The following is a 14112-nucleotide window of genomic DNA, read 5'->3' as shown; positions in this document are numbered from 1 at the left end:
CACATTATTTTATGCAGCAAAATATAGCCAAGTAAAATTTCAGTACATAATTATGGGGTATGTTGTTATTATGACAATGATTAAATTCCCCAATTCAAACGTTCCATCTTTGACAATTTAACTGCTAATGAGGCAAAGATCTGTGTAAAAAATTAGCTTACTATGCAAAAATAATAAGGGCTAACTACATTTTCCAATATGGCCCACAGTTTACTTTTACTATCCCACCTATAGTCTCATAATTTCTCAAATAATTTTTATAGTGATAAGAAAAAACTCTAAGCTCTGTAAATATTGTAAGAATGTAAATATTGTTTATTCTTTTTGGTGGGTACAAAAACCACAATTTTGTACACAGAACAAGATTATAAATAATATTGATAACATGAGTGACCCATAGTATCTTCTGGTTCTACATTGTAGACTGATGATTTTACGTTAATGTTGTCTTCATTTTGCTCCTGGTAGTGAGACAAATGCAATCTGTGGACACTGACTCATGTGACAGAGTGAAGGTTACAGCAAACAAAATGACCAACAACTTTTATTTTAAAAAAGTCTCTAAAGTTTATTACAGTGATGGCATTTATTTCAATTATTGCAATGTATTGTTCCCTAAGATGGTTAGAAAAAAGAATTGTGTTGTCCTCTACTGAATTTATGTCAGTTAAAAAGCAAGCATGTTTCAGTATTTGTTTTCTCCAAAGTAAGTGTAATTACTTCCTTTAAGTTTTTTTTTTTTCCACAGGATTTACATGTTTGTTTATTATTTCTTGTCAGAGTATAGTGATTTGTTTTCTCAGCTGGATAGTCTTCCATTGAATATATGGGTGTTCTGGAGACACAGGTTAGCATATTCACTGACTTCTATAACTATTTTATGCCTTGAAGAGAAGACGGAGGCCTTTCTGAGCAAGAACTTCACACTTTAATGTGCTAACTTGCATGTCTGATTAGTTTTTAAGTCCACTCAAGTGAAATTTGTTGCTGTTGATACACCCATCCCAGCTCCTCCCCCCCCCCCCCCCCCCCCCACTACCCCAAAAAAAATCTAAATTGTGAGTTTTCCTGATATAAAATCTGAGTTTGGGTTTTCGAGCTGAGCTCATGCACACGTTGCTGATGTTTGGCGCCTTAGGACGAACTTCCCGCTCTCAGCCAAAGGATTGTTTGAGCAAAGACCTGCTCTTAGCCTGTCCCTCAGGGCTGCGTTTCCATCAGTCACAAACACAGTTTAATTAAGGCACTCAATTATTTTTTTGGTTTTTATGGAAGGTCCGATGCAATGACAGCCAATCCTGAACTTTGTCTAATTGTAGTTCCAGTGTGTACAGCCTTAGGGCAGTCGGGTGTCAAGACGCGACCGTTTTCACCCACACTCCCAGTGATGGATAATCTGGCTTTGTTTCTTATGGCTTCAGAAAAGGTCAGCTGGGTTGCATGGAAAGGAAACAGAAAGAATGTGGAGTGTTACAATATTTCTGTCTTTTCAGCAAAATATGACACAACAAACACCAAAATATCAATAATTAGACATCTGCATTTTTTTCCCATACTCTTTTGGGTCATATTAAAACTACTTTTCACAGGAAAAAGAAACTCAACGATCTGGAAGAATAAATCACTCTGGAGTTACTGGTCCTGTTTAAGAACTAATTTTCTAAAATCTTGCAAGATTTTGTTTGACAAATCTGGGCAGACACATCTTATAACTTGCTGTGATCTACACCTTAGTATTTCCAGTTGAACTTAGAAGGTCCCTTAAGTTTGACAGCAATCTTTCTTTGTATCTTTTCTTTTTTCTGTTAGAAAATATCTTAGCAGTTAAATGATTGTACTCTTAAAATCATGATGAATTGTTTAAGGGAACTCTATGTAGACTATTTATAACAGATCTTCCTGTTTATAGAACACAGATCTATCCACAGATGCTTTCACTCATTCCCTACAGCTGCTATAGACAGCTATAGAAAGGCAAATCAGTCACATGAAGTTCATTCTATGCCTATAATGGAAGTTAAGGCTCATATTTTAAGCAGCTTTAAGTGCTTAAAGGGAAGTGCACTGAAAGGGGGCATGTTTCAATGCTTCATGAATGGTCATCACTGGGAAACTTCCCAGATTGATGTTATGGGGTCAGGTCTTTGAAATCCTCATTATATTCTTGCTCTGTCATATTAGGTAGCAGGTAATAATACTACACTGAGGAGAAACAGAAAGCATTATTATTGAAATCTACTGACTGCTCATTCATGACTTTAAATTCTTTCTAGTTGCTGAATTTTAATGTTAACTCAAGAGAAAATAAGGTAAAGGAGATATTCCCTAAGTTTGTTGTAGTTTAGATCATAATTTTCCCATAATTCATATTGTATCTTAATTCCTTGCTATGAATTTAAGTTTACCCAGTTCTTTTGGAATTTCCATCCTTGTATTTATTCCATGTTGTACCTTAAATATTAGAATAATGATATATTAAATATGAAATAAAAATTGGATTAAAAATGTTATAATGAAAAGTTTTAATGATCATTTACCCTGATAATTTCAGAAACTTGAAGTCAAAATGCTACTGACATATCTATGATAAACACCAAGGTCATTATTATAGTTTGCCTTTAGTGAACAATCTCAAAAATTAAAATCTATTTATCTTTATAATCAGGAGTCAGGAGACAATTTCTACAGGAACTACTCATCACTAAATTAAAACAAACCAAGCAAGATGGCAGTCTGAATTTGTTTCTTCAGATTCCTTTTAAACATTTAATATTAAGTAAAACAATTATGTAAAAAATGTATTAGTTTTGTTTTTTTGAAGAGGGAATTTAGTATTTATTAATACTAATTAAAAGCATTGTGACTTTTCAGGAAGATTTGTCATAAAATCTGTTTCTTCCTTTTATTTTCTTGATTGCCGGTATAAGGAAATGAAAATATAAAAAATGGGAAGGATTCCATATCCTCTCAAGTAATCGTTCCTTCTCTATAGATTAATGCAATTGAGTGCTGATAATTCTGCCAACTGCTTATTCTCTCTTTAAATCTTCGTGTTCTTAGTTCTCAGCATTCTTATATTCTACACTTAAATCTCCGGCTTCTTACATAAAATGTCATTTCTGTTCATCTTTATGTGACCTTATTGAGACTACTCAAACTACAAAACTTTCTTATAAATTTACCATATAGTCTGAGTCTGGTTGGATTGTTGTGGCAATGGCTGTAACTTTATTTATGTGTTTCCTTGAGGGATAATTACATTTAGAGTAAACATTCAGATTTTGTTTTTGAAATTCTGACACTAAATATTATCTAAATTATCAGTCATTTTCATAATTATGCTCAGTAGAATTTTTGAAAGGAAAAAGCCATGTAATATGGGAGTACAACTAAAAATGCTTACTCTCAAATCTCTACAAGTGCATATCATTTAATTTGCTCCGAATGCTATTAAGTCTTTCTTATAAGAATGCATATCTCTTTCTAGCAATTCCCCAGGACTTTGCATTGAACTGTCATATGTGAGCATTTCTAGAATTTTTGTAGAATGCATTTGTTATGCTAAAGGTAAATTTAAAAATATATTTTATGAAATTCATCACAGAATGAAGTCCAAATAATTGGCTCTAAAAACTTGTCACATATTATTTTTCTGTTTGGAAAAAAATCTCTCCTCAGTTCTGTAAATATTAAGATGAAAGCATTACTGTAATGACTAAGAAAACTTGACCTTATCAGTTTGCTTTTCTGCTATTAGAAAAAACATGCTCTAAACATTCTGATCTGAGTGAATTGACAATTTCATGATCAATTCTTTCCACAAAATTTGGAAAGAAAAACTTTGGGCTTGTCTATGTGCAATTGTACTCAGTCACTATTCTATTTCTAGATCATGGATAAAAGCAATTAGATCTTGATTTAAAGGAGTAGCTTTTGTTCTTTGCTTTAAGATGCTAACAAGTATTTCAGTAGCCTTTTTTGGGCTGGGCCACCTGGCCTGTGGGATCTCAGTTCACCTACCAGGGACCGAACCTGGCTGGGCCACCACTGTGAAAGCCTGGACTCCTAACCACTAGGCACTAGGCTACCAGGGAACTCTCTCATCTTTGCCCATTTCTCCACTGTTTTTTGGTACTTGACTCATATGTAAGGAAAAATAGCCTTTCAGGATGTAAATTGTAAGTATTTTCTTCAGTTTATCCTTTTAACTCTGTGTGTGATAAAATAAATTTTTGTGGCTTCTGGGTTTTGTGTCACAGTTAAAAAGAATTTTTCCACACTGAGATGATTAAAAGATTAAAAGAAAAAAAAATAAATAAATATAAAAATTGGGCACATTTATCTGGCATAACTTCAGGCATACATCTTATTCTTAGAAAAATTCTATTGGATTTGACTCTAGGATACCTCAGGCACTAAATGTCTCTTGCGGGTTCAAATTTTCATTTATCATTGTAATCAGAATGGCTCTTATATACAATTTCAGAAAATGGGTTTTAGAGGCCTGATTTTAAGAAAAGCAACAACAAATGCTTCCAGATCTTATTTTAAATTCATTTTGTATCATCAAAGGGAAAAAGCACTGGACATTTAGAGTCTTAAAAAATGAACTTCATCCTGTGTTTCACTGCATGCTTATAATTTTTTTATTGTCACATGGTGAGAAGATGTAAGTGAGACTGATCTGGCTCACACAAAAGCAGTGGAAATGAAAACAAAAGTCAATAAAAACTCATTGCAGGTTTTATTTCTACTGTGTCTCTCCTAAAGAAAACATATTGCTGACATTTTTGATGAAAAAATTGCCTAAAATGTTTATTCACCTTTTAGTCATGTTGTGAAAATGAAAGTTGAATTTCATCTAATAAATGTGAATTGTAGTCAATATTCTGATGGTCACTCCTGCCTAAAGGTCTGGTTCAAGGACTACTGCCAGATGAACAAACATCAGGGTTTCCCTCTAAAAATATAGAAAGATGGCTAATATAAAAGAAACCAGAAGAGGAGCTAAAACTCACCGAGTGTTTACTATGTGCCCTGGAGATTTTACATGTATTTTCTCAGAAAACAACACACCCTTATCAAAAGAGGCAACTGTCTAGGCTTTGATAATTTGAAAAAATTTTATGCTTATTTTGTTAGGATTAGATTGTTCCAGAGAAGACAAGCCTGTTCTGTGTACAAGAAAATTCAGATCTAATTTCAAATTTCTCCCAATTTTCAGATAGAATATACTATTTAAATAATTTTATTTTATTTATTTTTTTTACTTTATTTTTATTTTTTAAATTTTATTTTATTTTTAAACTTTACAATATTGTATTGGTTTTGCCAAATATCGAAATTATTTAAATCATTTTAGAGAGCAATTCTGGAGGTTTACTTTTGTCTTTCAAACCCTTTCAATGCAGATATCTATTGGTAACATAAAGTTTTGAACAGTACATCTGCAGCCAAATAAAACTGAACCACTGTGCACTGAAGTTTTCAAAAATATAAAGCTCTAAATTAGAAGCAAGCAGTACCATCACTGGACAGACAGGTCACAACACTCCATTTACAGAATGCATCACCCACTCACTGTAGTGGCCCTACGTCCTACCCCTAAATTTTAATACTTTCGGTTCCATATACGTTGTAACCTTCTCTATAGGTTGCTAAATTCTGGGTATTCTGCGAGGAAGTTGGGTTAAAAGTCTGTGCACTCTTTGCCACCTTCATTCTCTTCGCTTCTGCCCTGGACTTGTAACAGAACTCTATCAAAGCCACCAGCATTGCCAAGCCCAAGCCGCCAACCAGAATGTAGAAGACGCCTGCTACGTTGCTCAGGCTCAAGGCACTCGTCTTGTCCTGGGGGGATAAAGACATCTCAGTTAACTGTGGAAAGTCACATCCAGAAGGTGAAAGAACACAGGAAATCCAAACAGCTAATTAAAGTCAATGTAATTTAACCTGAAATTATTTAACATGTATAAGTCACTAGTGTAACACTATGAATTTAAACATAAAGCTTATAGTTCTTGAGAGAAATGAAATTATGATGATAAACAATAAATTGTGTATAATTACATTCAATAAAATCTGTAACATTTTATCACTGTTAACTGTATAAAGAAGAGCACTATACTTAACTATATATAAGCATAGGGTAGCAGAAGTGGGCTTATTATTGTTAAGTTTGAAAATGACATGCTTAAAACCCAATTACATGAGAAGGGAAACTGTTTTCCCTTTCCTTCCATTAAAACATTTTTAATGTTTGATTTTTTTTTTTTGAATAAAGGTAACTTCATGCTTCCTACTTAAAGAAGTAAGGGACTTTAAGCGAATAGTTTCACATCTTATTTATCATGAATTCACTGAATATATGCAAACAGTGTAGGTACACGTTATTTGTTCTTTTAGTCACATTTGTTTGGGAAATCTGCTGGAATATGGCACTTTAACATATTATATACTATTTATGCAGCACATTGGTATCTTTAAAAAATATACAAATTTTTCCATGATCAATTGAAAAATAAGTCATTTGTGGACAGAGTTAAAACTATTTTTATTGATTTTAAAATATGATTCTATTTCACTTTAAAATGCTTAATCAGTTAATATTTTAAACATATATTCTCCAGAGCTTTCATATACATATTATTTTATAATAAATTCAGAAATAGTCAAGCATATTATTGGAAGATATTAAAATTATAACACTAATTCATATTTTTCATAAATTGTAAATATATATTATATAAAATTATTTGAGTAGGTATTTTAGGTTAACTACCTGAAGAATGCCCTGAGGCCATCATCTTCTCAGTTGTGTGTCTTGTGCAAACTTAATTAATTTTATTAGAGAATGTTTAACTTAAGTATTATGTACATTATATCTACTAAGCTATGATATCAACTGATTAGAGCAAAAATTTAGGATAACTTCATTTTAAAAATTAAGTACTTGTGCTTTTCTGACTTTACATAAAGGTTTGAAATAGCTTTTTCATTATTCGGCCAAGCTAGTCTCATTCCACTCTGGTTCAAAGGCAGACAAAAGTGATTAAAACACAGGGAGATGCTTGAAAAGGGATCAGTTAATATTACTTTATCTCTTTCTTAAATTAACTGAAGTTTTCCTATATATGTAATTCACTTATTTAATGTCGTAGGATAGCTAATAGATTTTTTCTTTCTAAAAGAAGATATAGAAAAAATATTTCAAAAATCCTCAACCATGGCTTTCAAGCATTATGTCCTATTAATTTATGCAGGTATTTAGATTCAATGATAAACTGCCACAGTTTGTTCTTTAAATGAAAACATAACTGTAACACTATTTTCATTTGTACTCAACAGAATCAGACTTATAAGTTCCTGTATTGTTCTAAAAATAATTGATATAAGATCTCTGCATGAATGAGATCTTAGAAGTTGAGGGTATTATTCATAAACATTGATTTATTAAAATAACTTTGATAGAACAGAATTGGAAAATTTTACTCTGTTTATCTGTCAGAACGAAAATATAACAGATCATCTTCAAACTAAAGTGGAATGATTGGCAAAACAGACAAAAGACTGAACTTCTGAATAAGAAACATTTAATATTTAAAATTTTCTTTCTGTAGAAGACTACTGACCAATTTCCCATTTCCTGTTTTGAGAATACATCAGTTCTTGAAATAATAGATTTGATGTTCTTTGCCTCCAAAACAAATAAACAAAAATCAAACCTGAAAGCACTACTGTTATTAGTGGTACGTATATTTGAGAATAATATAGGAATTTTATTTTTTTATATATTTTTACAGTTAATTTAAGTTTATTTAAAAGCCTTAATATTGGGGAGCAGTTTGCAATTTTCTGAAAAGATAATCCCTGTGGCTTAAATCATTGCATTAGTTTCTAGTTTAGATAGGTATAGAGAAACATTTAGTTTTTACTGTTTCCATATACTCTTGACAATTGCTCCCATTTACTGATTTGTGAACACAAGAGGAGGCCCCGAACTGCAGTGACTGACCTTGCTTCCGGAGTCCTTGGGTCCACATTCACCTTTATCGTACCACCATTTGTTTTTCAGCTTGTCTAAGACGCCTGCCTCACTGAGTTTCAAAACGGCAAGGTTTACAGGAGTTCTTCACGTGGAAAATAACATAAATAACATTATATATGTTATTTTATGTTATTCAAGTAAAACTACATTAGAATCGCATGGCAAAGTGACAGAGCAGAGGCCACAGTAGGTGTTATGTCTTGTACTGTAGGCCCAGGTTTCGAATCAGACATAAAACTGGGGCCTGCTCCATCGCTTTAGGTAACAGGCACATACTGCTAGGGAGGATTTTTAAATAAAATGTATGCAATTACTGTGAATCCAAAACTATTAGCCTGGATTGAGTTTCTTCAGCATTTTCAATTTTCCCACCATAAATGTAGAGTCATTCAAAATCTAGAATCTCTCTTCAAAAGTGGCTATAGGTTGACAGACTTAAAAAAATAGAAGCTAGATAGGACTGGTTTCTTGCAGGCATCATTATTCAGCTAGTGGAATTTTGCTTTATGCTTTAAAAGTATGGATACTGTAAGTATCCATCATTAAATTGACTCCTCTGCCACTCTCATCCAAGACCTAATTTAAAGATGAGGGTGATTCTGATTCAAGTGTTACTGACACAGAGCCACCTTATACAGAGGAAAGTCCTTATAAGACAAATATGTAAATCATTATTTTAAAGTGTAAGCCAATGCTGATACTTTCCTTCTGAATTGCAGTATTTAATTTAAATATCACCAGAAATAATTTTCATCTATCTTAAATCTACCATATGAATATATTCTGAAGTGCAGTGACTATTTTATACTCTATAAATTCTTACCAACAAATATATGATATATTAGGAATAACCAAAATTTCATAAATAGACAGACTCTTCATACGATAAAATTCCTTTTCTTTTTTCTATTGTCTTTGAGTCCTTCAATACTAAATATTATACAAGGAGTCTCAGAGAGGAAATGTTCACTGGTCAGTCAGTATCAGTGTTCTGAGGAATCTAAGAATGCTTTTTTCATTCCCATGTTAACCTCTGTGTGTAGAATAAAGGCTAAGGAGATGGATGGCAAGCAGTAACATGTAGGACCTTCTGTTGTTATTATAACAACAGATATTATTATTCTGTTTTTTGTGGTTGTTTGGTTTTCATTTCTTTTTGCTTTTTACAAACATTCAAAGAGAGACTGCTTGCATTCCTCTTGACATTTTTAAGGCTGCCACAATCATTTTGTCTGGCTGTATCACCTAATGCCTCACTTCTAGGAAATGTTGAATCCATTTGGAGAAACACAGTATGTATCTATTTGGTTACAAGGGAATTAATTCCACAAACCTATCTACAGAACTAGGTAATGCACTAATAATGATGCTGATGATGATTCCTAACACTTACTGAGCACTTACTATGTACCAAGGGACTATTAAAAGTATTTTACATGTTTAGTTGCTATTATCACCCATATTTTACAAATAAGGAAATCAAAACACAGAAAGGTTAACTTATCTAGGCACATCTAGGAAGGAGCTGAATCAGGGTTTGTAATGGTCTACTTTCATAGCCTGCGTAATTAAAAATTTTAACAACAGAAGACTCAAGAAATAGGAATTTATGGTTTATTGAGTTTTCTGATTAACAGTTAAACTAAAATTCACTTTTTTAAGGTATTGTTGGTTCTGAAAAAAGTTTCTAAAGTATGTTTTTCTTTTCAGTTATATGGTTTTTGAATTCAATTTAATTTTTGTATCAATATTATAATATCTTACAGGGTTTATTTTCCAATTTAAAAATATACAATCGCCACATTTCTAGAATATTATATCATTTTTTGGATTAAAATCTAACGTTAGCATGATTTAAAACTTTGTACTAAAAACTGAGTTTGGGGGTGGGGTGAGGTGAGGATTATGGATAACTGGAGTCCTTGGTTAGCCCCAGTTAATTTAGATTTTACTATCTATAACCTCCCTACCTCCACATACATCTACTGCTTCCATTTATTAAGTGATTGTTATAAAACCACACCTGCGTGTTGGTTGGTGAACTGTGAACTTCGAGAATAGAAGACATATATCACTCATCTTCATAAAATATTTGCAAGGGTATCTGACTCAGGTTAGGTGCTCTGTAAAATTATTACATTTGAATTATTTTGAATCCAGGACAAGCACTTTTTAAAACTGACACTAAGGGTTTTTTGGTCATCAAGCTAGCCCACTAAAGCCTTTTTAACACATGTACAGAGTACATTATTGGAATAGGAAATGGCAACCCATTCCAGTGTTCTTGCCTGGAAAATCCCATGGACAAAGGAGCCTGGCAGGCTACAGTCCTTGGGGGCACAAGGAGTCAGACATGACTTAAGCGACTGAGCACGCAAGCATAGAGTACATTATATTAGCCCACATTGTACTTCTTTTTTTTTTTTTTTTTGCAAAGTGACCATTATCTTCACATTGTACATCTTGAAAGGGTTGTGGTGGGAAGAGGAAGATTTAATGCTGAAAAGAGAAGGAAACTGAAAGCAGTTTCCTTAAAGTTTCTTATAGAAGGGACAGCTAAACGCAAAACTATGGATTAAATGAAGACTACCTTTGACTTACCTCTCTCCCTTCCTAAGGTATTATTTCTCCTACCTGCTTCATTTTTCCCTTGCCTCTTTGTCCTTTCTGCTATTCACTCCAGTAGTCTGGTTTTAGAGGATAAAATTGGATTAGAATTTTGAGTATAAGATATTTATCAATAACCAAACTTAATGGTCAAGTGGTGAAATGTCAGACACTGAGCAAGGAATTCATTACTAGGAAAATCCTTCTCTAAGGGTTAGCTTTCCTGACTGATCTTTGTTTAATACATTTTTTCCTGCTTATGAATGCATGTTTTCTATAATAATTCCTTTTTTATTGCATTTGTTTCCATGGCTGTGGATAAGGCCATTTGCAAGTATAACATATTTTAAAGTCAGGCTGTATTCTTTAAAGTGTCAAATTAAAAACTGCATATTATGGGATTTACTAAACTCCTAAATAACTCATTATTTGGTAATCACATTTACAAAATGGCTTTAATATAAATATCTATATCTATGAGTATGCCTATTTTTTATATATGTATGTTATATATATGAGGAGAATAAAGTATAAAACAAGCAAAAAATCAATAATTTTGTAGGTAGTATTAGCATTATGGGTCATCAATGTTTATAAACATTGCCAAAATTTCCTATTAGAACCTGGTTTAAACAATTGACACAGAAATAGGGATAAAATTCTGTGTATGGTTTGTGCTCAGACTAAATCATATCAGATTAATCAAAGGGGATATGACTTTTAGACACTGCAATGAAACTTATAATTTGGTTCATTGTCAATTAGGGAATTTCTGTTATTCACAAAAATGAGTATGGTTTTCTTATGATCATAAAAATGGCCGCAGCACTATAATATTCAAATGAGTAATTTTTCAAACAAATTCATCCTCTCCCAAATCATGCCTTTCCACTTTATTTCATTTTACATATCAGACTTTTTTCCTTATTTCTTTTGTGGAACCTGGTTGAGGGATACTTTGGTCATGTTCTGGGAACGGCTATCAGTTGAGCTGATTATTTTGTAGCCATGGGCTGAAAATGGAAGCCGTCACTGTGACTCTAAATAATTTAGTTGTCGATTATATTAAATCATAAGCTCCTTGATGGAAAGAATAGTACATAATTTTTTTTTACCCACAGATACTGGTGCATGGCCCAGGTAAAACACAATTTTACTATTATGCCACTGTGTGAAAGTCTGGAGATATCTTTCCTTGTTACAGTCCTGTAAATAACAGGTGGATCAACTGGCTCCTCCTTGGAACCTATTCATGTGTGGTACAGCTTCCCATGCTTTTCCCCCTTCACCAGACGAGTCACTGTTAGGAAAGTTAAGTTTTTCCTACTAAGACTGTATATCTCAAAATCAGATCACATCAGATAAATTGTATACTTGAGATCTCTGAATGTGCACTGTACACAATGTGCATTGTAGATAAACTGGCAGCACTTAATTTTCTCTTCTGCTTTGGCTTTATACTTATCAAAGCCCACAAGCCAGCATCATCTTCCAATTCAGTATTTTTCCTCCTTTTACCTTTTTCAATAAAGATCAGGCCAAATGGAAGGGGAGAGGTAAGTTCAAAAAGAAAATCAGTCACCCAAAGAAGGTACAGAACAAAAATTGAAAAGCAGCAACTGCCTCCTGGTAGTCTACTTTGATTCTAAGTTAGGTCAGGCCAATTAAAATATCATCTTTTAAAATAGATGCAGAATTATTGTTGTTCAGTTACCCAGTTGTGTTCGAGTCTTTGTGACCCCATGGACTGCAGCATGCCAGGCCTCTCTGTCCCTCACCATCTCCTGAGGGTAGTATTATTATTACCCATTCTATTGGTGACAAATATTATATCAGTATACAACCTACTAAAATTTTTTTTGTAGTATGAAATCAAAATTCTTGAGGGAAAATAGAACATAATAACATGCATTTTATGTTAATTTTTATAGCATTTCAGAAAATGACTTATTAGGATATGAAATAATATTTTCATATCTTAAATTTATATCTAAATAAAATTTTAGAATATTATCTTAGAGTTTATGTTTGGTGAAAGTAACAGGGGCAAGCAGTTTGATTTTTGAAAACTATAAGGTTAACTTCATATTTATTTCTTTAGATGACAAATATTTACTTGGTGTCCATTATGTACCAAACAATGTTTCGGATGCAAATAGATTAAATTCAATTGAGCTGTCCAATCCCTTATTTAAATAAATTAAAATGACTTTTGTTACATAGATTTTTTCCATTATGTGTACATTTCTGCTTCTGTTTGCTTATTTTTCTGTGGAACGAGTTTTTAATGTACACTAAAACAGGAATTCATTATTTACTTTTATGGAAAACTTTATCTGTTAAGCAATGTTATACTTTGTTTATATTTGTGACAAAAAATATAAATTTGCAAACAATTTCTTTTTCTAACTGAATAGAATATCTTCAATTTTGTTTTCTCTGGTTCTATTAGAGTATATTTTCTTACATTTCTAATTTGCATAGAGGAGTAGGTTATTATTGTAAATGAGTAATTTTCTGTTTATGTGTGTATATATATGTATTTATATTTTATGAGAATGACCGGAATGTTCTAGGCAAGCTGGGGCACCAAAATACAAGAGTTAACACTCCTAAAGAAAACAAACAGTTGGTGTCTTGAATGGAAGTGCCTTAAAGGGGAATCATCTCAGAAGAACCCAGATGACTCTCTAGCGGGCTCATATTCTCCTTTGGGATAGTTGATGAATGATGAGAATTGTGTCCACACCATTTTGTTTTTTTGTCTTCTTTCCTGCCTCCTTCTATTGCCAAAATAATCATCTGGCAAAGTTTATTCTTTCTCTTCCTGCAACAGGGCTGGCAGGATGCACAAGGGAGATGAATTTGATAGACTTTTCAGATCAGGGGGGAAGTTATCAGCATTGAAAGAGCGTGAGGTTAGCAGTTTCCTTGACAGATACTCCTTTTCTAAAAAAATAATTATTTTAATTGGAGGATAATTACTTTAAAATTTTGTGATGGTTTTACATTACCATATGTAAAATAGACAGATACTCCTTTTAAATAGAGCATCATTCTTTGGGCTTGGTGGCCAGCCAAGTGAGAGAATTTGTAGACCACTGAAGAACCTGAAGAAGAGCAGGGTTTCTTGTTTTGGGCAGTACTCTAGAATTTAAAAGAAAGGCAAGAATGTATATTTTAAAATTTTCAGTGTTCTTACATACCAATTGAAGATATATAAGGAAAGAAATTCAGTCAGAATATTCCCATCTCTAGATTGCTTTAAAGTCTATCTACAGTGAAGAAGAGTTCTGAAACACTGGTTAATAATTTCTGCTAAATGTATACCTTTTTTTAAAAGACACTGCTTAGAAATAAAAATAAAACATTATTTTATTAAGCTGGAAATATGACATGGATGCAGTAAAGATAAAGCTGAGTTGGTCTTGTTTTTATAATCCGATCTTTCTTTAGTT

The 14112-nt window shown here is 32.7% G+C and overlaps 1 protein-coding gene across 4 annotated transcripts in view; it reads right to left on the bottom strand.

Annotated features, from left to right (window-relative positions):
- Positions 1-292: 292 nt before the first annotated feature.
- Positions 293-14112, bottom strand: part of GRIA4 (glutamate ionotropic receptor AMPA type subunit 4) — a 673155-nt gene continuing 659335 nt past the window's right edge. The window contains exons 15-17 of one of the 4 annotated variants that reach the window (XM_025267033.3): positions 8015-8129; positions 5716-5850; positions 293-1431 (exon numbers count right to left, since the gene is read on the bottom strand). In XM_025267033.3, coding sequence (XP_025122818.2) covers positions 1267-1431; positions 5716-5850; positions 8015-8129 — 415 coding nt within the window. In that variant the 3' untranslated portion in view covers positions 293-1266. Of the gene's footprint in view, positions 1432-5602; positions 5851-8014; positions 8130-14112 lie in introns of those variants that run through there. The other 3 variants (XM_025267031.3, XM_025267030.3, XM_025267032.3) reach the window with 3 other exon arrangements.

Source organism: Bubalus bubalis, chromosome 16, assembly GCF_019923935.1.
Source record: "Bubalus bubalis isolate 160015118507 breed Murrah chromosome 16, NDDB_SH_1, whole genome shotgun sequence".
Taxonomy (NCBI): Eukaryota; Metazoa; Chordata; class Mammalia; order Artiodactyla; family Bovidae; genus Bubalus; species Bubalus bubalis.
This window is presented reverse-complemented; position numbering and strand designations above follow the sequence as displayed.